Consider the following 27550-nt stretch of genomic DNA (forward strand, 5'->3'; position numbering starts at 1 on the left):
AATGTTTTAATGGTGGCCGGGGATCGAAGTTGTCAGCGAGGCTTCCTGTCTGGAAATGCAGTTTTTTGCTTAAAGTCACCTCCTCCTCTCATCTCATGCAGAAGACGCAGGGACCTGGAGTGGGCAGGCGGAATTTGAGGAAATTGCTTTAAAAACATTGAACGCGTGCGAGCGCAGGGAGCCGCAAAACAAATTTTTAAGAGGTAACCTTGGAAATCAATTAAGCTTTCCATGTGAGCTGGAAAAGCCACCCTGTTTAATTTTCCCCTTTCTTTCTTAAGGGACGAGCTGCCCGTCAAGCTGCATCTTACTAAAAGCTTTGTTGCTCTGCCTTATTTAATTTTAAATACAGGCTTTTAAAAAGTTAAGACGCTTGTTTAAGAAATGCCGTAATTCATTGTGGTGACTGTGGTGGCAGAGTTAAACACAGTTTATAGGTTGAGAAAGAAAGGGATTGATGGTATGGAAGTCAGAGAGAAATGGAGAGAAGGATTGTGTTATAAGATGGCCGTGTACATCCTCTCCGCTGTGGAGTCTGAGTCTTCCTCTCTCCGACTTCCTCACACGCAGCAGGTGGAGGTTTCTGCACTCCTAATTGATAACTAATCGAGCAGCTTGTGCTGTGTTCCCCCTGGAGGACGGGCCCTAATGGTGGCTTGGCTTGCTCAGCAGTGTGGCCCCGGAAACCGCTAAATGAAATATATCCTAGCAGATAATGACTCTGAGTGACACGCTCTGACACCAAGCAGCGGCCGACCTCTCCGCCATCCCTCCTCCCTTCATCACCTTCCCCCGTCTCTGGCTCTGGCTCTGATCCTATGCATCGGCACTGGGCACGGTTCCTCGTGGCGGAAATACAACCAACTCAGGCAGTTAATCTGTATGGATATCGGCTTAAGGACCCTCGAGAGGTGTCGGGAGGCTCTGTGCAGTGCCTTTGCCATGCCCTGCTGCCAAAGCTGCTGCCAGCTCCTCACAGAGGTCTTGCCACCCAGCTCTGAGCTGCCAACGTGGCTAATTAACCTCCACTGCCAGGGTCGTGCTCAATCTGGCTCCATCTGAAGCACTGCTTTAGCACAGGAGCTAAATGCTATAGATTGTTTCAGTCAGATCTACTAATGAATGTAAAAATAAAGTAAACAGAAATAAACAGTGATGCTAGTCAGATTGAGGCATGGGTTCATGCTTGCAAAATCGATTTGCATGAAACAATCTGTATCAGAAGTTATTAAAAGTTAAGTTGAAATTGAGTAAATAAAATAAACATAAGTCTCTTACTTTTAATCAATTTCATACAATCCTCAACCTAAACCTCCCCCCCTCCTCCTCATAGCTTGTTCAACACCATTCATTTTTCCCAGAGATGAAATACTGGAAGATTTTGGTATTTTGCCAGCTACCAGTTCCTTTCACTTCCTGTTCAGCCTTCATACCTTCATTCCTTAGTTATGCAACCAAGCTAAAAGTTTATTAGATAAGCTCAGGGTCGCTAACAAAGTTTATCTCTTGCCATGTTGAGCTCTCTACCTTATTCTCCATGCCAGTTTTGTTTCTTAGGATTGTGCGTTTGCTGCCTAATTACTCCCTGTACAGCATATTTCCTTTTCCGCTTCGCATTTAAAAATATACAGTGCCATTTTGCGTCCATTGTGCTGCATGGTGTGTGTCCGTGTGTGCCTTTGTTTTTTCAGGGCTTGTTTGTTTGTGCTAGTCATGCCGGTCCCTGGCTGGAGTATTGTACTTGGCTGAGGGCTTCTGTCTGCAAGAGCGGGGGGTTGAGGAAGGGGGGGGTGAGAGAGAGAAAGAGAGAGAGAGGTTCGCTGAGAAGTCAGAGCAGGTCCCTCAAGGTCGTCTCAAAGACAGCATGCCGCATGCAAGGTCACATCCAAGACTAAAAGCAATAAGTGCTTTATTGATAGCAAAAACACACTACAAGCATCAGCTGATTAATAATAAAACAGATTTGTGTCCGTCTGCATGTCTGCCTCCGTCTTTGTTGATGTCCTCACGTTTCGCTTCAAGCGTTTGTTGTTTGAGGGGAAAAGAGTTTGTTTTGGTGCATTTGTATGTTGAGCGTAATTGTTTTGTCTCGATGCACATCCTCACACTAAGCATTGATTCCTGCAGCAGAATCTAAAAAATTTATTAGAATCCATCAGATAAAAGAGGACGGGGAAGTGAAGTGGGTGTGCATGAAATTCCACACGTTTCAGCATTCCTTTATAGCGTCACTTCACATTTCATTTGGCCTGTACGCCCTCGGTGCTAATAGCTTACTTAAATTCAACATCGGGGATTTTCAACCACTATTAGCTGCTAGTTTGTGAAGGAGAATTCAGGAGGTTCAAAAAAAAAAAAAAAATCTCACGCTCTTTATATGTTTCTTAAAAATCCCTACAAGCATAGATTGGTTTATTTAGTTGAGGTTAAGGTTGGGTTTAGGTTTCAGTGGAAGCATACCATTAATTATTACGCCACACAAGTATGACAAACAAATGTGTGTTTTTTTTTTTTGTCAACCGAATGTCTCTCGATCGTCATTCGAGACTTTTACTTTTCTTTTACTAATGAAAAGTAAAAGTAAGGCCTAACAAGCCTGTTTTACCTCCAAAACCTGCTAAGAATCAAGAAATCCATCTGTGTTTTCTTCTGGGGGAAATGGCCTGGGATTCACCCCCCCCATAAGAACATTCCCGCCTCACTCAGTACCCCAACAACACCCTCTTCCCCGACTCCTATCCCTTTAAAATGCAGTCGGCAGTGGCATTGTTTTTAATCATCAGAACCCAGAAATTATTATTATCGCCTCTGACGCGGCAATTAAAACTTCAGGTCAGAAGCACAACGAGCGGTGATCAGCGGTGAAGCTGAGAAGTTTTAATTAGACGATCAGAACCATTAATGCACAAAAAAAAGGTGTGCGCTGGGAAATTAACGCGAACGTCTTAATCAGGGTTACCAACTCTGAAGAGGAGTCAAGTGAACAGAGAGCAAAAAACAAATCATTTCCGCACCACTGGGACAAAACTCAATTAAATATGCATGCAGAAAATGGAAATTTGGAGCATCAGCACAGACTGTTGGAAAAAATTACGGCAAATCTGGACACGGGGTCGCGGACCTGCTTATTGTTATTCTTGTGTAATAAAAGTGAAAGAGGGGGCCAGATGCAGGGGACTGGAGGATTGGTCCATCAGTGGCTTTCCGCTTGGCTTCCCTGAGCCCACGTTCACACCCTCAGGGGAGCGTGGAAACACACACACACACTCACGTCCTGCGAACTGTAAATTTCATAAAATAAAAACAGAATTGCGCTGTTTTATTTTTACTTCAGGTGTGGGAGGTTGGTGCTTGTGCATTTTTGTGTATGTATGAGTAGGGGGTAGGGAACACACACACACACACACACTCGTACACAGAGCTTTGGATACAGACTTCCATGGGAAACAGGGACACAAAGAGTTCATGCAGGCACATGCCAAGAGCCCGGCCTTGTCGCTTAATCTGCTGAGGAGGTTATGATCTTACAGAGGTGCTTTTTAAGGACAGAGAGAAGAAGGGATGAAACTGTGAAGCATGCTAAATAATGAAAAATAATCTCTTACAATCCTGGCATTTCCCATGCCTATTTTATATTAATTAACTCACCATATGATGGGGGGTTTTGTCCTTGTCAGTCAAGCTATGCTGAAATGGCGATTGAATTCCCTACATTACAACATTAACACCCTGAATGTCTACGAGGCTGGACCGGGGATCAGGTTATAGATTTATAGACAGATGCCATGAGTCTCTGAGTAAAGCAGAACACACAGGAACATATTTCCTATAGAACATAGCAGGCAGCAGATCTATGTTGGGAAATAGGTGTGGTGTGGTTTGTTTCTAGAACGTTCTGCCTGCCAGTTCAGTGCCAGGTGATAAACGCAAGTGTCATCTCCTACAATTTCTGTGTATACCGTGGCTGTCAGAGAAAGGAGAAAAGGAGGAGAGAGAGAGGGAGAGGGAGAGGACAGGACATGCCAATCTAAGCAGTCATTAACAGCCACTTCCCCACTCTGGCAGGCTGATTGCAGTCTGCACACGTTCACACAAATAATGCACTTCCAACAGCATTATTAGGATTTGAAACACCACTTGATTGGGCATGATATCATTCTGGCACATAAACAGAAGCTCCGCATTAAACAAGAAGACATGGAGAGTCTGGAGAGCCGTGACAGACTGACTTCAGGAGAGAGCGTTCTTTCGTTCGTTCATTTTTTCATTATTTTTTCTTTAAAGAGTGTTTTTATTTCAGTCATTTTTTTAGCATTCGCTCTGCGGCAGCGTAGCGCCGTTCTGACAAGAAGCAGGACTTATGAGGCCTTTGATGTACATCTTGGGCTGTGGAGATAAAACGAAAGACCTCTCTCGCTCTTATTGTCGAAATTGTTTAAAATAGTTGGAGCGTTCTTTTTTTGCGCAAAGGTTTTCTCCTTATACAGTAACGGGATTACCCGCCTTCCAGCTCTGCAGTCTTTCCGTGAAAATCTTGTCAGCGTTACAATAAACATATCCTCTTAAGAAAAACAAGTTTGGTTTAGTTATGATGATCCCCGCTGCTCGGTTTATGAAGCCGAGGTGGACGAGCATCTTCGAGCACCTCCGAGACCCGGCTGTATCCCTGTCGTTTCGCTTGCGCTTAGAAAAGCAGGTCAGAGTGTGGAATTAATAGGGCTTTGCTGCTTGTTACACCTATTTTTGTGAACGTGAACGCCGGTCCCATGAGAGCTGGAAAGCCTCCCGTGTGAGTGCCTGTGCTTTCATCTCCGTCCCCGCTGATTTTATCGCATTGTGCGCTATCATGCACACAAACGACTGGAGGTAAACAGCACGGTTGCCATAGCAATCGGCAGTGTCGGCAAAAGCAGAGGCGGCTCGGTTTGTCAGGCGTGTACTCAAAATCAACGGTTATGAGTGGCTCGGCCTGTTTGTTGAACTCTGTCTTGTATAATCCTTTTTTATTACTCTTTTAACCGCAGGTCCTGACATAACACGAGACATTTAATGCACACCCGGCAGTATCAAACAACATATACCCTCACTGTCCACTTTATTAGGAACCCCCTGCACCTTCACGCAGTTGTCCAATCATGAAGCAGTAGCGCGACGGATAAACTGCAGGTCTTGCGGTATTTTTCACGCACAACCATATCGAGAGTTTACTTAATATTATTGGTGCGAAAAACATCTAGCTCGAGTGAGAAACACGTTGTTGATGAGTTCTTGTGCCTAGTCTCAGCTTCCTGTTCTGAGATGAAAGGAGTCAAAACCGATGTAGCCTTCTGCTTTTGAAGCCTCAAGATTTCACATATGGGTCACATATGTCCAATTCTTTTCTTTTCTCCTCACCACGGTTGTAAAGAGTGGCTATGCCAGCTCTTAGCTCGATCCAGTGCTGCAAAACGGGTCACTAGACCTCTGTTTGACCTGCGTCTGTATGATCCGTATGCATTGTATTGCTGCCACATGATGAGATCATTCAACAAATGAACAATATTGGTGCTCCTAATATTGTGGACGGTAATTGCATACCATCATTATAGATTCGGATAGGATCTCTAGAATCGACAGATACTGACCAGTATGTGCTGGTTAGCAGGGACACACCCAAATTTGTGAGTAATGGAAAGAAAGTACTTCATATAAGATGATGCTAGATTACATTGTTCAGGAAATCTGTACTTAAAGCAAGAAATAGTGGCTCAGTAACCAGAAAAATGACCTTTACTGTTACGCCCAAATGACCTCAATCTTCCTTCGGAGGTGTTCTGAAAAAATACTTTAGAATTTATGTCTTCCACTTCCTAATAGTTTTTCCAGCTGATTTTTTTTTTTGGTCCTAAATTGCTGCCCTCTGCAGCGTGAACCCTTCACCTCGGCCCTGCAATTGTCTCAGGGTGAAAGCCTCCCGTTCAGCAGTGTTTAGACTCCAGTGGTGTGTGTGTGTGTGTGTGTGTGTGTTACGGAGAGGCGCGGGACGCCACACGACGCGTAATTCCTCAGCTTATTGTTTCAGAGAGGAAGGGCTGAGCACAAACACGGTAACTGAGAAAGCATGTGCCGAGGCCACGGGGCCCCCAGGACGCTGTCTGACAGAACAGTTTAACCTTCAGCTGTGCGAATTTAACACTCGAAAACAACACCAACAACAGAAAAAAAGAGAAAAAGTGGAGACAATGTGGAGTAATAGTGTAGTAATGGAATGAGTGAGTGGGAAATCCTGATTAGATCATCTGGTGCATGTGTTTGCACAAGAATGGTATGTCCCTCATTTTCTATTGATGACTTAATGAGAAAAGGTCAGAAATAGTAATTGTGTGTGGTGGATAAAAAAAAATGTCCATAGTCTTTCTCAGAAGAAAAAGCTTAATTTAAAAAAAAAAGCATAGCATGAATCAGTGTTACGTATTTATAAAAGAAGCGCAGAGAAGTTAAAAGAAAGCTCTTCATATACATACAGAGAGTCACCTAGGAAAACATTTAGAACAGATCATTTATATAATGCATTAAGCTTCAGGTTAATATATTTTTGGTTAATATATTTATATACTTTTGCGAAGACGCTTGCCATGCGGTCCATTTGGATGGCGCAGGTGAGATCTGGAGCCACACATATTCCTTCTCTGAAAGTACAGTGTCTCTTAACATCAGTAGACTTGCCCTCTGCTAGTCAATGAGGTTGACACAGGAAGTGTGGGTCTCTGTGTGTGTGTGTGTGTGTGTGTGTGTGTGTCAATCTAAGATAAACGTTTTGATGTCTAAAAGACCACCAACATGACATTTTTATACCACACCATCCTGTGGAACTTCCACAGTGGAACAATTTTATAAGTCGGCTGCTGTTCAGTACTATACATGACATGTCGAGTCTTAGAAAGAGTTCCTGCTTTCAAATAAAAGTGACCAAAAATATCCACCTTGTAAACCAGCCATGTACCTTTTACATTTCCTTTGTATTATTGTTTTTAGATCTGGCTAATTGTTGGCGGGTTAGCTAGCTAAGGTATGTGTGTGTGTGTGTGTGTGTGTTAGAGGGGATTTCCAAATTGTGAGATTCATTGCATCTTCCAGGGTATAATAGTAAATTAAAATGGTATTTAAGGCATTTCTTAAAAAAAACAAATCATGCTAGCTAAGGTTAGTTCTAGCTAGTTAGTTCTAGCTTAAATATTAAAATATAGGTTTCAAATATAATCTCTATTCCGACATCATTAGCATTATGCTAGTCCAGGCGGCCCAAAATTCTGGCACCGTTTGATCCTTCCCCTGCTGTAGTCTCATAATCTGCTAGCGAGTTGAGTCAGGTGTGTTTGAGCATTAAACCTAGCACACTGTAGCCTCCACATGGCTCCAGCACTCCGTGACTCTAACTGTAAGACAGGAAGGTGATGCTGGGTTAAAGGCTCAGGGCTAACAGCTGCCGACTGAAAGCTCTATCATTTTTCCTTTATACCATTTTTGTGTGCCTTCTAGAGCTTTCTACAGAGAAGCCGTCATGTCCCCCTGCTGTCAGAGTTAAGGCTGAACAGAGCTCTCATTGGCAGGAGCTTGGGCCTCTTTAGGTAAAGAGAGTCTACAGTGTCAGGCTGTTTTTATTCCGCTGTCATGTCGAGGATTAAATCTCAATGCCGTGGCTGCTCAGTGCGCCGTTGGGGGTCTGATTGTGATCTAGTCGACTTTTTTGCTTCTAGGTTCTCAGTGACAGAAAAGATGAAGTCTGTCCTCTCATCTTCTCTCTCGCTCTCTCTCTTGGTTCTTGCAGTATATACATAGAACTTAATCTTTTCCCTTCTTGTTGTCGAATTGGTGAATGGACTTGAGTATTTTAAGGAAAATATGCAGGCAGAATGAGCATTGAGATTTTTATTCAGCCTACTTCATTATTTCTTGTGAAAGCCTTTGTTATACGGTGTGTAAGTGGCGTGTAGGAGCAGCATCACTCTTCTGAAACGCTTTGTTAACCCTCATCTGTAGCTGTATAATTGTATCTGAGGAAAAGGGTCATAGTCATGGAATTACAATATTGCTTTAGTTATCAACAATTCTTGTCTAAATTGCTTTTTTTCTTCTTCTCTGTCTCTGTCTTATTTGCAGCTGAAAGGGGTTTATGCACTGAAAAGACCTCAGGAAAATCCACAATGGCCGCCAAAAGAAAAGGTGGCCTAAAACTCAACGCTATCTGTGCCAAGTTGAGCCGGCAAGTGGTGTACGATGGCAGCTCCCAGAACGCAGAGGGCGACCAGAGCCTGGCGGACAACAGCGAGCGGGGCAGTTCGCACTATGACGAGGGCGACAGACCCGATAGCGATTTCTCCGAAGGCCTGACGCTGGGTCAGAGCCTGGAGGATGACCAGAAACGTCGTGAGGCCATCGAGAAGTGGGTGAATGGCGAGTACGCTGACGACCCGGCATCCGTAGACGACGATGAGCCTAAAAGCTCCAAAGCCAATGGCGGAGAAGACGGGCCTCCCGAAGGCGTGTACATGGTCCAGCCCAAAGGCTGCAGTGATGATGAAGACAATGGGAACGATGCCGATGCGATGCCCATGTCCCACGAGGGCAGTTTCCATGACGACCGGGATTCGGACAGTCCTCAAAAAGAGACGAGCTACCCGCCGTCCAGCGAGGCCCCAAACTGCCAAGCTTCCTTCACTGCTCCAGGTACAAACTTCTTCACCGCTTGGAGGTTTTCCTTAGATGTTTAGTTTAGTTTTCTCTTCTTCCCTCGACCCATTCAGGAACTATAACAACAAGGAGAGTCTGACACAGGAAATGGAGCTGTATTCTTACAGGCTTAAACGATTTTTTATCTGAAAGCACTATCTAGAGTTACTACTCGCATATCCAATGACGCTTATTCTGACAGGTGGAACTGGGAAGACAGGAACTTATGTGATTTCCTGCAACAATAACTGAATATTTGGAACAGGCTCACAGAGAAAACTGTGTTATACACAGAGCAGCAGAGAGCCAGGAGTGTTGGCAGGGCAGATTAAATATTATATTACACCCAGGATTATATTTTGACCCTTTTATTTTACTACCTACCAAATCCAGCACTTTAGTAGCCAAGGCTCTTCTGCTTTAAGTGTCCATCATTAACTCTGTTACACTGAATCCGTCTCACATACGACATATTAAATAAGAAACAGCTAACGTGCATGCTGGGAGAAAAGTGCTCAGGGAGAGCTCTTATTTTTATGAGCACCTTACTTGCAAAAACAGGCTAATTGCACTTGTGTACCATCCAAGTATTTTGCTTTTTGACCTTTGGAAAAAAATTGCCTTGAAACCTTATGCTTTCTCTTCTTAGTATCAGACGTTACTATCAGTCAGATTAGATGGCAAACTTGTTGGCATATCCTATAAAGTGGCAATAACACCAGAAAACAGCAAAAACAAATATTTACTGCTTAACAACAGGCTGAACTTTGAGACCAGCCGCAGACTTATCTGCGATCTGCGAGGTACAGTAGTGCTTGAAGCACAATACCACTCAAGCTGAAGCAGATAACAAACGCAGATAAGGCAACGCTGCCCCTTTTTTCAGTACAGCAGTTAAAATCTGGTTGGTCTGGTACATTTTTTTTTGCTTACAGTACTTCACTTTGCAGAAGACGTATTTTCCATTTCATCTTATTTTCCACTAGTGTGACTGTTTGCCTGTGGCAGTTAAATTCTGCTTTTACTCTCCTCGCAGCTATACAAGCGCAGGAAAGTGGTCTGGTCTTATCGAAGTTTTTCTTAGCAAATGTTAATTAGTTCTGTTTGTAAAAAGAAAGAAATAAGAGCAGTAAACATGACGCATGAAACATGCTACACCTTTTTCGTCCGCAGCAGTTTACAGTTTGCAACTGCAGAGTTTCAAGGCTACATCTTCTTCTTCTTCTTCTTCATCTTCTTTTTTCCTTTTGACTTGTTTTTCTTTCTACGACCCCCCACCCCTCCCCAACCCGCCACCCTCTCTTCTTCTCCCTCCTCCTCTTTTGTTAATTGTAACTAGGGCATCTATATTGCCATGTTACTGAGCGGTTCACAATTAAAATATTTCCCCCCCCCTTTCCCTTTTCCTCGCTGCTGTCTTTCAAAGGCTGATGCGGAGCTCACATAATTATGCATATAAACATAGTGGCTTAATTATCTCTCACAACATCAGTGACAATGTAATTAACAAACATTGCAAGATCAATGAGAGAAACTGCGACCTTCAAAACATTTAACTCCTCACTTGGAGGCGCCATGTGGGTTCCCTATCAGCTCCACGAGCCCAGAACGCTCCTCGTGCAGCACTTTGACGCCTCGCAGAATTCTCACGCAGCCCGTAAAAAAAAAAAAAAGTCGGCTCTGTACGAAGCGTCTGTTAACGCAGAGAGAGAGAGAGACGAGCGTCGGATTATATCGGCTGGACCGGGAGAATAAAAACTCTTCAAAGGTTATATGCATTATATTCGTTTTAGTCCGCTGGGCCATTTTTAATTGTAAGTTTGTTTGTTTGTAAAATCTGTAAACCCTGTACCATCAGTAGGTAAATAGGAATTCTATTTTAATTCAGTTCTATTTGTATAGAACTTTTGAACAGTCGCAAAGCAGCTTTAAATATCGAATAAAAATGAGAAAGTTTCGAATTAAGTTATCGTTTTATCCCTAATGAGTAAGCCTGAGGCGACGGTGACGAGGAAAAACTCCCTGAGACGCTACGAGGAAGAAACCGTGAGAGGAAGCAGACTCAAAAGGGAACCCATTCTCATCTGGTCATTTCTTATAAACATTATTAGCTTTTCCTGTATTTGTTAATTTTCCCATATGAAATTAACCTAAACACTAAATAGCTACAACAGACCGAATGACTAGCACCAGACATTTTCCTGCCGTCCTCAAGTTGTCAGTAAATCCTTGATTAATCCATAAATAGCTCCCCACCTCCTCCTCCTCAACCCCCCATAAGTGGGTCCTAATCATTTCTTCCCTTCTCACACATTCAGATGTTCACCTCGGGATTCGATGGCCATGTTTGGTGAGCCAAAGAGAGATATACCCTAGTGCCTATTTGTTATCACAGAGTGCGGGGAAAAAAAATGTAGCTCAATTGGCCTCAAACGCAGACAAGGACTGTGTCACAGGCTGGAATGTGGCAGCATAAAGTGGCAAGACTAAGGGTACTTCTTTTACACTCTCCAGTGATGAAAGAAAGAGAGAGAGAGAGAGAGAGAGAGAGAGAGAAGGAGAGAGAGAGAGGGAGGGAGGTAAAGCGAGCGAGGCGAGTCGGGAGTGCAGCCAGGCAAATCGTACCTTTCCTCCAAAGCCGCGGCTTCCCAGCCACATGCACATGGCATGATTAGGAGGATGTGTGATAAGGTTGGAGAAGAAAAGCTCATTTACATGCTGTTTTAAAAGGTTATCTGCTCTTGGGTCCTGGCTTAATGTGCGCAGTTTGAGTCTAATCAGTCTACTGACATTGATAGTGCGCTCAACATGTCCTTTACTTTTATTTTTACTTTTTTTTTAAAAATAACACAGCTGCTCCTGACATTACTAGTTCCGAGTACTACTGCCATATGGGTATTTACACAAATACAGAAAGAAAAACAGAACAAATACAGATTTTACTAAACCTGCAGCCAATGACAGTAATCATAGATAGCTACTTTGAGCAGCACAGGGGGATTTCTATAAGGAAATGATGGGACTTTCCCCACTGTTTCAAAGCCTATGGGTGAAATAAGACCAGACACATGAGCGGCTTTGATTAGTGTCCTTGGAAAGTGTTCAGGGATAGAGATTAAAGACCTTGTGCTTACTTTAAAGCTGGGTAAAAATCGCATGACCCGACACGACGGCTCTGAAGCAGGCACGTCCTATAGGAGACCACATTTCAAATTTATGACTGATATCCAGCCTTATCAGAGTGAGTCATGTTCTTTAAACAGTTAAAAATGTTCTTGTCACTGCTAAAAGATTAGTTATTTAGAGTTAATTATTAATTAGAAATTAAATAATAAAAAAAAAAAATTGCTTTTGCCATAAAACAGCTCAAATGATCTACGCCCTACGGTATCAGAAGGATTGAATCTAGGCACAAAAATAAATCGGCTCTTATCTTTCATTCAGCCTCATAAATGTTTTTAAATCATTTTTTAGAACTAGGAAGGGTTTTGATGCCTTACCCAAGTATTTTACCCAAAACAAAGCAGCGGATGTTTCCTCAAAAATGCCTCATATAGTTCGTTTAAATTTTTCATGATCCTTCAATCTGCCAGATCGCCTTTCATTGTAATGTGCTATGGAGAGGAGTAACCCTGATGCTGCGATGGAAATTTGGGGATTATTTTACATGCTGAGAATGAGATGTGAAAAGCAGGGGGGAGAGAGACCGATTTAGCCATAACACAGAAATACGAGACCAAAGCTGAAATATTTTGGTATTAATTACCAAGGCCGTGGCTCGCGTTACCGCTCTCTTACGTTCGCCAGTGATGAAAAAAGCAATCAAATAAATGAAGAAAAGGTCTGGAGCAGAGCTGGCATGAGGCCAGGACAGAGAAAGAGAGAAAGAGAGAGAGAGAGGGAGAGGCCAAGAGTCCCAGGAGTGTATCTGACACCAGGGTGAAGTTGTCATCTAAAGCACGGTGCAAGCATCATGCCATGACTGATGACTGATGACTGACGAACTACCTCAAGACAACATTTTTTACATGTATATGCATGCGTAAACACTATATGAAACTCTGGGGGGGCATGCGCCATTCATGTGAGTGTGTTTACCTCTCTACAGGAATACATACTCTACACACACACACACACACACACACACAGTCTTAGTAGTTCCTTGCTTTTTAGACCAAAGCATTTTCTTCCAGCCCATCTCCCTGAACCTTTTCCCTCAACCTGGATGAAAGTTAATGGCGCAGAATTAATTTCTACATAACGCAATTAAACTATGCGTTTATTGCATTTTTGCTCTGTCCTTGGGGAGGACAGTGTGTTTTAATTAACTTTAAAAGAAAAAGTGAACTTTCATTGCTCGAGTAAATGAAGAGCATTTTAAGTGGTGACCAGTTAAATATTTTCTGCCCTGTATGTGCGCGTGTGGTGGACAGAACAACATTTTCATAGCAAAAGCTGTGCATGATGATGGGTCAATGACTTAAAATCTACTGGATATACCATAAAGTTTTCTACTGTTTCTATCTTTATGTGTTTAAATTTTTTCTGAAATCTGCTTTTCATTAAATATATACAAATATATGTAGGGAATAAATAAAAGTGTTAATTAAAAAGTGTTATTAAGTCAATTAAAAGCTACCGGATAAATTAAATTAATTATAATTATATATTATATTTGTTATATATGTTCAATATTTTTGTCATATCACACACCCCTATTCTATATACAGTACATGCAAAGTGTGCATTATTTCAATACTTGGAATAAGGTATAAATATCAGTGACTGTGGGTCAACATGCAATGTTGTGTTAAATCTAATCTTCTAGGGGAAGCCTCTGTCCTGCGCGACTATGCAGCCAGCACCATGAATGAGTTCCTCCACATGTTTGGCTATGAGGAACAGCAGGGTCGTGACGAGCTGGCCAAGAAGATCAGCTTTGAGAAGATGAAAGCTGCTACCTCAGACCCCTCATCCCTGACTAGCGAGGAGGCCACGCGCCGAGCACGCTTCTCCAAGTACGAGGAGTACATCCGCAAGCTGAAGGTCGGAGAAGCCCTGCCCTGGCCCATACACACCAAACCCGAGGAGCTGGACTCGAAGATAACGCCGGAAAAGAGCGCCACGCTCCTGCCGCCGTCCGCCTGCCTCCCAGGAACCGAGGCTCAGATGTTTTCCCCCAGCATGGAGCACAAGCAAGCCCAGCTCAGCGGCACTGGCGTTCCCACTCATAACCTGGCATCCCGTGCCTCCAAATATGACTTTTTCATCCAGAAACTGAAGATGGGCGAGAGCCTGACGCAGCAGAACGGCAATGCTTATAAGAGGCCTTCCAAATATGACTTGGAGAACGTCAAATACTTGCATCTCTTCAAGCCTGGAGAAGGCAACCCTGATATGGGCGGGGCAATAGCTTTTAAGACAGGTAAAGTGGGCCGCCCTTCCAAATATGATATACGAAACATCCAGAAGCTTCTTCCTGGGAAGGGTGATTCTCCTATGATGCCTGGTGTTCTGTCCTCCACCCCGGCCACCCCAGCCACGCCCGTGATTCCCACAGCTGCTTCTGCCGGAGCTGTTGGACCCCCATGCCTACCAGTGGACCAGGGGGGGCATATAGGCTTTAACACTGACTACATGAAGTCCAGCTTCTCCAAGACTGACTCCATCACTACTGGAACTGTTTCCTCAGCCAAGTAAGATTCCCCACACACACTTCACATATTCCAGATCTGACTTTTGCCTATTGGTTACTAAGGCCACTGCGAATGAAGCATATTGCTTCTCTGTGTTAACATGATTGTCTGAATTAATCAGGGGTTTAATTTTTAGATGCCCACTGAACGCTTTGCTTTTAAGCTAGCTACACTCGATCACTTCAGCCCCAGCAGCCCCCACCATGGGCATGGCAGTGATGATATATGGTTGGCTCTCACCCTCGCTGAATGAATTACCCATTAAACCCTAGAAGTCTATGTTTAGATCATGGATACCAGATAGTTAGATGTATTACTGCTAAAAACTGTGTCGCCATGGGATGCAAATTAATACATTTTAGCGTGGTCTCATTTTTCTCTGGTCAGTTTCTCAGTGGAACACCTCATTTTGGCTTCTTATTTTCCAAGAACTGAGAAATTGTTATATTTATATTACATTTATAAAAAGATATGATGCTGGTTTGGTGTCACACTGAAGCTGACTTCCTCTTTTAGCTTTGGTAGTGTAACAATTTGTGGTTTTATTAGTGTGGGAATGTGGCTCAACCAAGGTCTGCTGGAGTGGATGCTACATTTTAAAAGCAGTTTATGGGGCACTTGCAGTGCTGCGACTGTCTCTGCTCACGCGTGACTTTTTGTGTACTTAAGGTTTATCTCAATGAGAACCCAGAGACCCTCAGGCTCTTCTTACATCAGAGCATGCACACACCCTCCCACCCACACACACATACACACTCAAACATGCACACCCATGAGCATTTACACATGCACTCACAGCAGGTAATCCGCTGCCAAAACCAACGCCTTAAAAGGTACATTAACCTAAGGCTAACTCCCACGTGGAGCTGCTTCGAGTTGTCACCGGTGTCAGGATTGTGGAGAACCTGCTGCATGCAGAGTCACTGTTTCAGATGATGATAAAAGGTGCAATAAGAGCTTTAGTCGTCCTTCAAATCACAGCCAGTTGAATAAAAATAAAAAAAAATCCAGCATATGCTTATGCGTCAGATCACTTCATCCTTCCATTTGTGCACTCTCAAGAAAAAAAAAATAATGCACATGAATCATTTATACATTCAGAAACATCTCAGCTCTGCCTTCATTTTTGGGAAGGCATGCATCAAGGTTGGGTTCTACCTCCCTGATTCACTCGCAGATAAAACTGCTGTGACACGCTAGAAAACCTTTATTGATAGCCCCGAAGTTTGAAACGCTTAAGTAAATATTGTGACAGGTTTTTATTATTAACGACGGCATGTGCTGCCATTAATTCCATCCCTTTTCTGTGCGCTACAACAGAAACGGCCATCCTGTGGAGAAACCCGTGACAGAAGATGTCAATGTCTACCAGAAATATATTGCCAGGTATGAAAATATCCATCCTCTGAAAAATTTCAGAGTAACTTCTTGCTGGTATTTTTTATTTATTTATTTATTTGTTTGTTTATTTATTTTTGAAGCTGTTTTATAGACTAATAAAGTATGTAGGCAAAATAGCTTTTGTGCATAGACTATAAATTACTTATAAGCAAGCAGGAAGATGAATTTACATAAAAGAAAGCGAGTCATTTCTTTGGCAGTGTCACACTTCCTGCCTGCATTGTGCTTCGTGTGTAATAATGACGGCAGAGGCTGTGAAATCTTAAGCAAACATCGGGAAACGTTTGCAAATACATTTCACACATTAGCTGCTCTTTATAAGCAAACTCCCCTGTGTTCACACTCTCCTGAGCAGTATTTCTAAGAAAACTAGCTGCTCTGATAACAGTTGTTGTTTTTTGCATTGCTTTTATCATTTCATTTTCAGTATCTCTGCCACAAATAAAGACACTGAATGAACTAAATGACAGACATTCCCAAATCCAGACAAAGCATAGAGATAGATTCGGTGTGCCGCAGTATCGGGTTCTGTGTTCATCTCGCCGTGACACTAGAAAGGTGATTATCATTTGTTTATTTATTCAGGTTTTAAAGGGAGAAAAAACGGCATTTCAAAGAGGCTGAGGCTGTGGCGTAAATGATTAGTCTCCCAAAGCCGTAACATGAAGGCCACAAATCAAAGCCCTGGCGCTAACAGACACACGCACTTACTCGTGCACACACACATACACACATACACACACACACACAAAACCCTCCTTGGACTGATTACATTTTGCAAGAAGATTTAATTAAGGAATTTTTAATGAGGCTTCTGCTGGCACTGCCAAGAACTGTTTTGATATTTGCACTGCATAATGCATAAAATTTGTCTAAACATCTCGGCAGTTGATGCGCGGGGAGGCAGCAGATAAGCCCAGATATAGTTTCAATTTCCGTGTTGGGGAAAATAAGAAAGGGAAGAAGAGGAGGAGAAAAAAGGAAAATGAGAACTCATAAAAAGGGCAAATGCGGCCTGGTACATCTTAGGGAGGGAGGGATGGAGGGGGGGTTATGGGGCGGGGAGGGGGGCTCTGGGGGAGGATCATCACTGGCTTCCACGCTAATGAGAGCACACTCGCACTAAAAAGCAGCTTTGTAAACCCGTCTACACCCACCTTCCCCTCTGCAGGAAAAGCGCAAAAACTTCTTTATCTCCGAGCTCCTCCAGAGTTTGAGGTTTAAAAGCTTCCTTCGTAGTGTTTAGTCACAGTTTTGCCTCTTAAACGCTTTCCTGCACCCACCATTGCCTTGCACTTTGATCGGCGCGTCTCCAATGTAACGCGAGATGTGCGGCAATCTCTGTATCGTGACCGTATTAATATTTAATCGCCTGCTGAATAGCAGCGGCCCATTAGCCCCCTGACGCGGCGAGTGGGAATTGTCCACCGGCAAAACGATACAGCTGGGTGATGAGCAGAGGGGTGGACCGCTCTCCCAACAGACCCTAATGTACACAAGGATGAACAGAGCGATGAGTGTGTGAGCGTGGCACTCTCGGGGGCTGTTAGGCATGGTCCGGATCGTACCCTACATTCGGTCAAATGCACTCGACCCTCGCACCACAAGACAGATCCTCTGATTTGTCATTCAGTTCTACTCGAATGAATCAACTACGTTTTATTTTAATTGACTACACTGACCCAAAGAACAGAGCTGTAGCCCTGCAGATGTGATGTGTTCTGAATATTTAGCCTGACGGACAAGAAGACGAAATAAAAAAACGTTGCATGTGGGTTCAGTGTTTTCTCTTTATATTTTTTATACTTCTAATCACTGAATGAAAGAGTTTTAAGAAGACCAATTTTAGCCTCGTGGCTTAAATCCAACTCCAACCTGATAGCAAATGAACAGAGAGTCGTCATTTCGCTCCGGTATGAAGGCGGCCTTAACGAACTTCCCGAGTGCGATCAGTGAAAACCTCCTGCGCTACGAGAAAAAACACGAGGCGTTTTCTGTCTGCTTCGGCAGATGGTGCTCTTGGCAGCAGCAATACAAATGTTTATTTGTGTGTTTTGAGCCGTAATTGGAGGTTTTTAACAGTCATCATCGTCAGGGTTATAATCAGCCTGTAAACACTCAGGAAATGGGCCTCTTTAAAGCAGTGCCAATCTGCCGCAGCCCGGGCCAGTCAGACACCGAGAGCGAGAGAGAGGAGAGGAGAGGAAAAGAGAAGAGAAGAGAGGAGAGGAAGGGGAGGGCAGCACACAGACACACTCAAACCTTTCTATTAGGCCTAACCTTTCCCTGATTAAAGCACAGCCTGTTAACCTGGAGTGTCGAGCGCTGATTTGGCAGGGTTTAAAGCACGGGCAAATGAGTGAATTACGTCTGGGGTTACAGTTTAATAAGAGTCTACCTACTGCTTCTGAAGCCAATGGAACTAATTTGGTAGAGATTGCTGTGACTGAAGTGTGAATTGTAATCACATGGTTGTGGGAGCGTGGGCAGGTAGGAGATCTGGCTTTTCTGTCGGCGTTTGTAGTCGCCAGTAAATGGCTCCTGTGCTCCGTGAAGATGATTCTGTCAGTGTGAGGGTGTTTATCGGTGGAGGATAAAAGGCTAAATTGCCCTTTAAAGCTCAGCCCTGTATGGATAGAGGTCACGTTTCACTTCCTCACGAGAAGGGGCTGAAAATCAGTCATTCGGAACCGTTCGGCAAAAGGTTATGCTTTTAATTGCACATAAAAGCTTTTCTTTCAGCGTGGTAAAGGCTGTTCTGTTGTTTTACTGAAGCAGATATCTTGATCTGGAAAGGTGAGGGTGGTGATGATTTTGCGCTGATTGTGTTTGCAGGTTTTCAGGGAGCCAGCACTGTGGGCACGTGCACTGTGCCTATCAGTACCGAGAGCATTACCACTGCATGGACCCTGAGTGCAACTATCAGGTGAGCACACACACACACACACACACTCAAGTGCACAAACACAAACACACTAAACATAATAGACACAGACACACAAACACACACACACACACTCGAATGCACAAACACTCAAACACACAGACAAACAAAAAGACACACTCTAAACATAATAGACACACACACTAACACACACATACACACTCGATTGCACAAACACTCAAACACACAGACAAACAAAAAGACACACTCTAAACATAAGACACACACACTAACACACACACACACTCGATTGCACAAACACTCAAACACACAGACAAACAAAAAGACACACTCTAAACATAAGACACACACACTAACACACACATACACACTCGATTGCACAAACACTCAAACACACAGACAAACAAAAAGACACACTCTAAACATAATAGACACACACACTAACACACACATACACACTCGATTGCACAAACACTCAAACACACAGACAAACAAAAAGACACACTCTAAACATAATAGACAAACACACACACACTCAAATGCACAAACACTCAAACACACACACAAACAAAAAGACACACTCTAAACATAATAGACAAACACACACACACTCAAATGCACAAACACTCAAACACACACACAAACAAAAAGACACACTCTAAACATAATAGACAAACACACACACACACACTCAAATGCACAAACACAAACACACTAAACATAATAGACACAGACACACAAACACACACACACACACTCGAATGCACAAACACTCAAACACACAGACAAACAAAAAGACACACTTTAAACATAATAGACACACACACTAACACACACACACACACTCGATTGCACAAACACTCAAACACACAGACAAACAAAAAGACACACTCTAAACATAAGACACACACACTAACACACACACACACACTCGATTGCACAAACACTCAAACACACAGACAAACAAAAAGACACACTCTAAACATAAGACACACACACTAACACACACACACACACTCGATTGCACAAACACTCAAACACACAGACAAACAAAAAGACACACTCTAAACATAAGACACACACACTAACACACACACACACACTCGATTGCACAAACACTCAAACACACAGACAAACAAAAAGACACACTCTAAACATAATAGACAAACACACACACACACTCAAATGCACAAACACTCAAACACACACACAAACACAAAGACACACTCTAAACATAATAGACAAACACACACACACTCAAATGCACAAACACTCAAACACACACACAAACAAAAAGACACACTCTAAACATAATAGACAAACACACACACACACTCAAATGCACAAACACTCAAACACACACACAAACACAAAGACACACTCTAAACATAATAGACAAACACACACACACACACACTCAAATGCACAAACACTCAAACACACACACAAACACAAAGACACACTCTAAACATAATAGACACACACACAAACACACACTCGAACGCACGAACTCAAACACACACAAACACAAAGACACACTCTAAACATACTAGACACACACACTAAGCACACAAACACACACACTCAAACACAAAAGACACAGACAAAGCACACACACTCAAATACACAAACACACACAAAGCACACACACTCAAATACACAAACACACACAAAGCACACACACTCAAACAAAAGACACAGACAAAGCACACACTCAAATACACAAACACACACAAAGCACACACACTCAAATACACAAACACACACAAAGCACACACACTCAAATACACAAACACACACAAAACACACACACTCAAATACACAAACACACACAAAGCACACACACTCAAATACACAAACACACACAAAACACACACACTCAAATACACAAACACACACAAAGCACACACACTCAAATACACAAACACACACAAAGCACACACACTCAAATACACAAACACACACAAAGCACACACACTCAAATACACAAACACACACAAGCACACACACTGAAATACACAAACACACAAGCACACACACTGAAATACACAAACACACAAGCACACACACTCAAATACACAAACACACACAAGCACACACACTCAAATACACAAACACACAAGCACACACACTCAAATACACAAACACACAAGCACACACACTGAAATATACAAACACACACAAGCACACACTGAAATACACAAACACACAAGCACACACACTGAAATACACAAACACACACACACTCAAATACACAAACACACACAAAACACACACTCAAATACACAAACACACACACTCAAATACACAAACACATACAAAGCACACACACTCAAATACACAAACACACACAAACACACACACTCAAATACACAAACACACAAAGCACACACTCAAATACACAAACACACACAAACACACTCAAATACACAAACATACAAAGCACACACACTCAAATACACAAACACACAAAGCACACACTCAAATACACAAACACACAAACACACTCAAATACACAAACATACAAAGCACACACACTCAAATACACAAACATACAAAGCACACACACTCAAATACACAAACACACAAAGCACACACTCAAATACACAAACACACACAAACACACACACACTCAAATACACAAACACATACAAAGCACACACACTCAAATACACAAACACACACAAACACACACACACTCAAATACACAAACACATACAAAGCACACACACTCAAATACACAAACACACACACACTCAAATACACAAACACACACAAAGCACACACACTCAAATACACAAACACACACAAACACACACACTCAAATACACAAACACACACAAAGCACATACACTCAAATACACAAACACACACAAAGCACACACTCAAATACACAAACACACACAAAGCACATACACTCAAATACACAAACACACACACACTCAAATACACAAACACACACAAACACACACACTCAAATACACAAACACATACAAAGCACACACACTCAAATACACAAACACACACACACTCAAATACACAAACACATACAAAGCACACACACTCAAATACACAAACACACACAAAGCACACACACTCAAATACACAAACACACACAAACACACATTCAAATACACAAACACACACAAAGCACATACACTCAAATACACAAACACACACAAAGCACATACACTCAAATACACAAACACACACACACACACTCAAATACACAAACACACACAAAGCACACACTCAAATACACAAACACACACACTCAAATACACAAACACATACAAAGCACACACACTCAAATACACAAACACACACAAACACACACACTCAAATACACAAACACACACAAAGCACACACTCAAATACACAAACACACACACTCAAATACACAAACACACACAAACACATACACTCAAATACACAAACACACACAAAGCACATACACTCAAATACACAAACACACACAAAGCACACACTCAAATACACAAACACACACAAAGCACACACTCAAATACACAAACACACACAAAGCACACACACTCAAATACACAAACACACACAAAGCACATACACTCAAATACACAAACACACACAAGCACACACACTCAAATACACAAACACACACAAAGCACACACACTCAAATACACAAACACACACAAACACATACACTCAAATACACAAACACACACAAAGCACATACACTCAAATACACAAACACACACAAAGCACACACTCAAATACACAAACACACACAAAGCACACACTCAAATACACAAACACACACAAAGCACACACACTCAAATACACAAACACACACAAAGCACATACACTCAAATACACAAACACACACAAGCACACACACTCAAATACACAAACACACACAAAGCACACACACTCAAATACACAAACACACACAAAGCACACACTCAAATACACAAACACACACAAAGCACACACACTCAAATACACAAACACACACAAAGCACACACTCAAATACACAAACACACACAAAGCACACACACTCAAATACACAAACACACACAAAGCACATACACTCAAATACACAAACACACACAAGCACACACACTCAAATACACAAACACACACAAACACACACTCAAATACACAAACACACACAAAGCACACACACTCAAATACACAAACACACACAAAGCACATACACTCAAATACACAAACACACACAAACACACAGAAACACACACACTCAAATACACAAACACACACAAACACACACAAGCACACACACTCAAATACACAAACACACACAAACACACACACTCAAATACACAAACACACACAAACACACACAAACACACACACTCAAATACACAAACACACACAAGCACACACACTCAAATACACAAACACACACAAACACACAGAAACACACACACTCAAATACACAAACACACACAAACACACACAAGCACACACACTCAAATACACAAACACACACAAACACACACAAGCACACACACTCAAATACACAAACACACACAAAGCACATACACTCAAATACACAAACACACACAAGCACACACACTCAAATACACAAACACACACAAAGCACACACACTCAAATACACAAACACACACAAAGCACATACACTCAAATACACAAACACACACAAACACACAGAAACACACACACTCAAATACACAAACACACACAAACACACACAAGCACACACACTCAAATACACAAACACACACAAACACACAGAAACACACACACTCAAATACACAAACACACACAAACACACACAAGCACACACACTCAAATACACAAACACACACAAACACACAGAAACACACACACTCAAATACACAAACACACAAACACACAAGCACACACACTCAAATACACAAACACACACAAACACACAGAAACACACACACTCAAATACACAAACACACACAAACACACACAAGCACACACACTCAAATACACAAACACACAGAAACACACACACTCAAATACACAAACACACACAAACACACACAAGCACACACACTCAAATACACAAACACACACAAACACACAGAAACACACACACTCAAATACACAAACACACACAAGCACACACACTCAAATACACAAACACACACAAACACACAGAAACACACACACTCAAATACACAAACACACACAAGCACACACACTCAAATACACAAACACACACAAACACACAGAAACACACACACTCAAATACACAAACACACACAAGCACACACAAACACACACAAACACACAAGCACACACATGAAATATTTGATATTTAACCAAATCAAAACTTATAAATAAAAAATAAAATAAAAAATGTATCCATTACAAGTTTGCTCTTTAAAACGTATGGATTTGTGTCGCCTTCACATCCATTTTCCTTCTTAAAAACTTTTATGAGTCAAACAACTGAGTTAATGTCATGAAGTAATGTCCATTAAAACCAATATGCATTTAGATGCAAAACACACAGATTGGCTTCGTCAGAAATATCTCTCCGATTTGTTTCAAATAATCATTGATGATGATAACGTCAGATTTTCTCTCCAAAACTCCCTTTAATCTAACAGACTGGCTGCAAAATTCCTCCTCCCACCGTCGCCCCGATACCCCGCCCCCTTCCACTTCCCAGACGCCTTGATAAATGAGACGATGTGGGCCGAATAATGTCGTAGCCTAACAGTCACAGTCGAGCGCCTCAAAACGGCCATCTCTCACGCTTTAAAAAGCCGCCAGAGCAAACAAGCAGAGAGGTTTCCGGAACCTCGTCTGATGAGAGGACGAGTCCATAACTCACGAGCCCTCGGAGTCATAAGAAAGTGTCAAACCACTGTTCTGACCCCTTGCTTACTGTGTGGTGAAGAGGCTGATAAAATTTCTGTGAGAGTTTGAACTCAAAGTGCTTGCTGCCTTCTAACAGGAAAGCGTAGCACTGAATAACGTCAGGTTCATTTAGACCCTTTTTATTAGTAGAATAAATCCGAACTCAATAAGATTGTTCCTGTAGCGTTTTTTTTTTTCCTCTCTCTCTTTTTATTTTTTCTTCCGAGGACATCTGCTATTACTCTGGGGCGACTGCTAATCCCCCTTTCACGTTATTAATCTGATCCATGTCCCGAGAGTTGTCATGTACGACGCAGCAGAATCAGCATTAAGCAGATCAGAACGCTGGCACTTCAGCCTCCTGCGCATATGGTGGGAAAAGAAAGAGCGACTACGACTAGACGGAATAGAAGGCCATCCTTTACGCCAGCCCCGAAAGCTGTTCTCTGTGTGAAGTGTAGTAATTCCAAATCTTTCAATACAAACATGTCGAGATCTTGTTAGTAAAGGAGACAGCTGTTGCGCTGAACTCTGAGCTCACGTTCGAGCTTTGCGGAGAAACGATTCGTCAGACAAAAAAAAAAAAAAAAACCTTGCTTTGTAAGATACATCATTAGAAATTGGATCAGGTGAACCTCGAGCGGCTCGGAGACGGAGGCGACGACAGGCAGATATCTACAGATAGGTTGTATCTCAAATGCTTGGCTAGATGCTTCTAGAAGAAAAGCAAGGCTCAAATGAGCAGGCTTTTGGAAGTGATAACTCATGAAATGTTACATGACACAGCGGTGGAATATTACCCCCGGCCGGCTCGGCTGCGACACCGGGCCCTTCTTCTCCTTTCATGGCCTTGTGCTCATCCCGCACAGTACTGAGAATCCTAAAATAAATGTAGCAGGTCCTCATAACCCTAGATGACCACTCTGACTGAAACTTAAAGCTCCCTTTCAGCTCTTTCCCTCCTTTCTGGAAAATTCTATCACATATATCTCAAGGATCTGGCCTGATCGGACCCAGTATTGCTGTGGATATCTTTTCTGTACCGAAAGGAGAAAGACGATATACGATATCTTCTCGAATTAGACGTGTATTGTGTATTTCTGTGAGCAATTTCTTCCCCTGTATGTAAGACAAGCTCCGTGTATACCCAATTACATTTTGCATTTTAGACGTTTCTGTCATATTTTTGTCTCCTGTTGCACGTTTCTGTAGAAAATAAGCTCATTGATTTCACTGGCTCTTGTTACACTTCCTGTAACATCAGCTTAAGCCCAATTACCGCAGATTTGTTTCCTCGCTTCTATCTCAAGTTCTCGACCCCCCCCACATCCCGTTTTGTTTGTTTTTGTTTTTTGTTTTTGTTTTTTCCCCTCCTCTCTCCACTCTGCTGCGTCGGGATCATTTTTAGGAGGGAATCTTGGTGTATTCCCTTCTTATTACATGCAAACCCTGAACGAAAAACCCACGCTTTACTACTTTAATTAAAATCGCAATCAGCTGGGGGAATGAAAAGCGAAACATTTTTTGGTGTCTTGTTTGTTTGTTTGTCATCTCTTTTCCCCGCACACGTTTGAGAAATCGTCTGCACGGAACATAATTTCTCTGAAGCCGAGAACATCGGAACTATGATCTTGCAAGTCGAGCGATCCGTCTTAATTAAACCGCTGGAAAAGTAATAAAGATGCAGGCGGAGAAATTTTGCGCAAACAACCAGGCAGGAAGAAGTGTACTCGTCTTCATATTGAAGCAGAGGGATGAGGGAGATGAAAGAAAATGGACGAACGAAAAAATGTAAAAAGAAAAAAATAATAATTCATACACTCGTCGTATCATGAGATCATTCGGAGACGTCTTGCGCTGGACACATGCTTCAAATCGCTGACTTGGCTGCCAGTTGGCTCTCGTGCTGCGCAGCTGTTGCCAGACTGATAAAATAACATGTTGCTAGTTTCCTACACTACACACACACACACACCCACACCCACACACACACACACACACACACAGACAACTAGCAAGCAGCCTTCAGTAACCTGTTGCTGTGTTCCTGCTGAACAGAGATTCACGAGTAAACAGGATGTGATAAGGCACTACAACATGCACAAGAAGAGGGACAACTCTCTGCAGCACGGCTTCATGCGCTTCAGCCCTTTGGATGACTGCAGCGTCTATTACCACGGCTGCCACCTGAACGGCAAGAGCACTCACTACCACTGTATGCAGGTAAACAGTGTAGCACAACAACACCACCACCACCACCACCATTACCTCCAGCGCTGCCACACTCACACAGTCAAAACATCTCTCTATATGACTAATACGGCTAAGATCAGAGTAGAAAGGTTGCACACTAAAAGTGAAAAACAGAGTAAATAAAATGCAGCATCTGTGGCGCAAAAGATCCGAGAACATTTCGAACCGCATGTCGCAGAGCTGCTCCTGCATCTATAAGCAGCACCCGAACCGCTTCCATCTCAATGCCACTCAGCCATAGGAAAAGAGCGCCAGATGCTCTTCACGATCCTGCCGCTTAACCAGGCCTATAAAAGGTTGTTACAGGTTCTTCCACTTTTTCCATTAGGCCCGAATTACCATTTAAGAGCAGTTTTCATTCGTCTGACAAAAGGTGTCATAAAGTAAATAAGAGACAAATTAAAACGGATGAACAAGACACAGCCGTGCGCTTCCCTCGCACTCTCTCTCGCTCCTTAATTGGCATGGATAAAAATGCAGTTAGTTGTTTATATAAACTCGACATTTTTCATCTTTTAGTACCAAGAGCAGAGTCGGAGATTATATCCCCGGCGGATTTGTTTAATTTTTTTTTCACATCTGCTTATTTTCAAGGTGTCACCGGTCCCGAGTGCTTTTTCACCGCGGGGTGCAGCGGCCAAGGGCAGACGGCTTAAGATGTATTCTTTCTTAAACCCCCCTAACGGCGTAATTGTTATTAGACATTTCAGCTCTTGTTTTAACA

The 27550-nt window shown here is 42.5% G+C and overlaps 1 protein-coding gene across 4 annotated transcripts in view; it reads left to right on the forward strand.

Moving 5' to 3' along the window:
- The window catches only part of casz1 (castor zinc finger 1), an 83944-nt gene that overhangs the window by 35774 nt on the left and 20620 nt on the right, over positions 1-27550 (forward strand). For 3 of the 4 annotated variants that reach the window (XM_058409501.1, XM_058409500.1, XM_058409504.1), the window contains exons 2-6: positions 8140-8706; positions 13538-14405; positions 15726-15791; positions 18642-18732; positions 26632-26796. In XM_058409501.1, coding sequence (XP_058265484.1) covers positions 8140-8706; positions 13538-14405; positions 15726-15791; positions 18642-18732; positions 26632-26796 — 1757 coding nt within the window. The remainder of the gene's footprint in view (positions 1-8139; positions 8707-13537; positions 14406-15725; positions 15792-18641; positions 18733-26631; positions 26797-27550) is intronic. The other variant, XM_058409503.1, reaches the window with a different exon arrangement.

This window comes from Hemibagrus wyckioides, linkage group LG15 (assembly GCF_019097595.1).
Source record: "Hemibagrus wyckioides isolate EC202008001 linkage group LG15, SWU_Hwy_1.0, whole genome shotgun sequence".
Classification (NCBI taxonomy): domain Eukaryota; kingdom Metazoa; phylum Chordata; class Actinopteri; order Siluriformes; family Bagridae; genus Hemibagrus; species Hemibagrus wyckioides.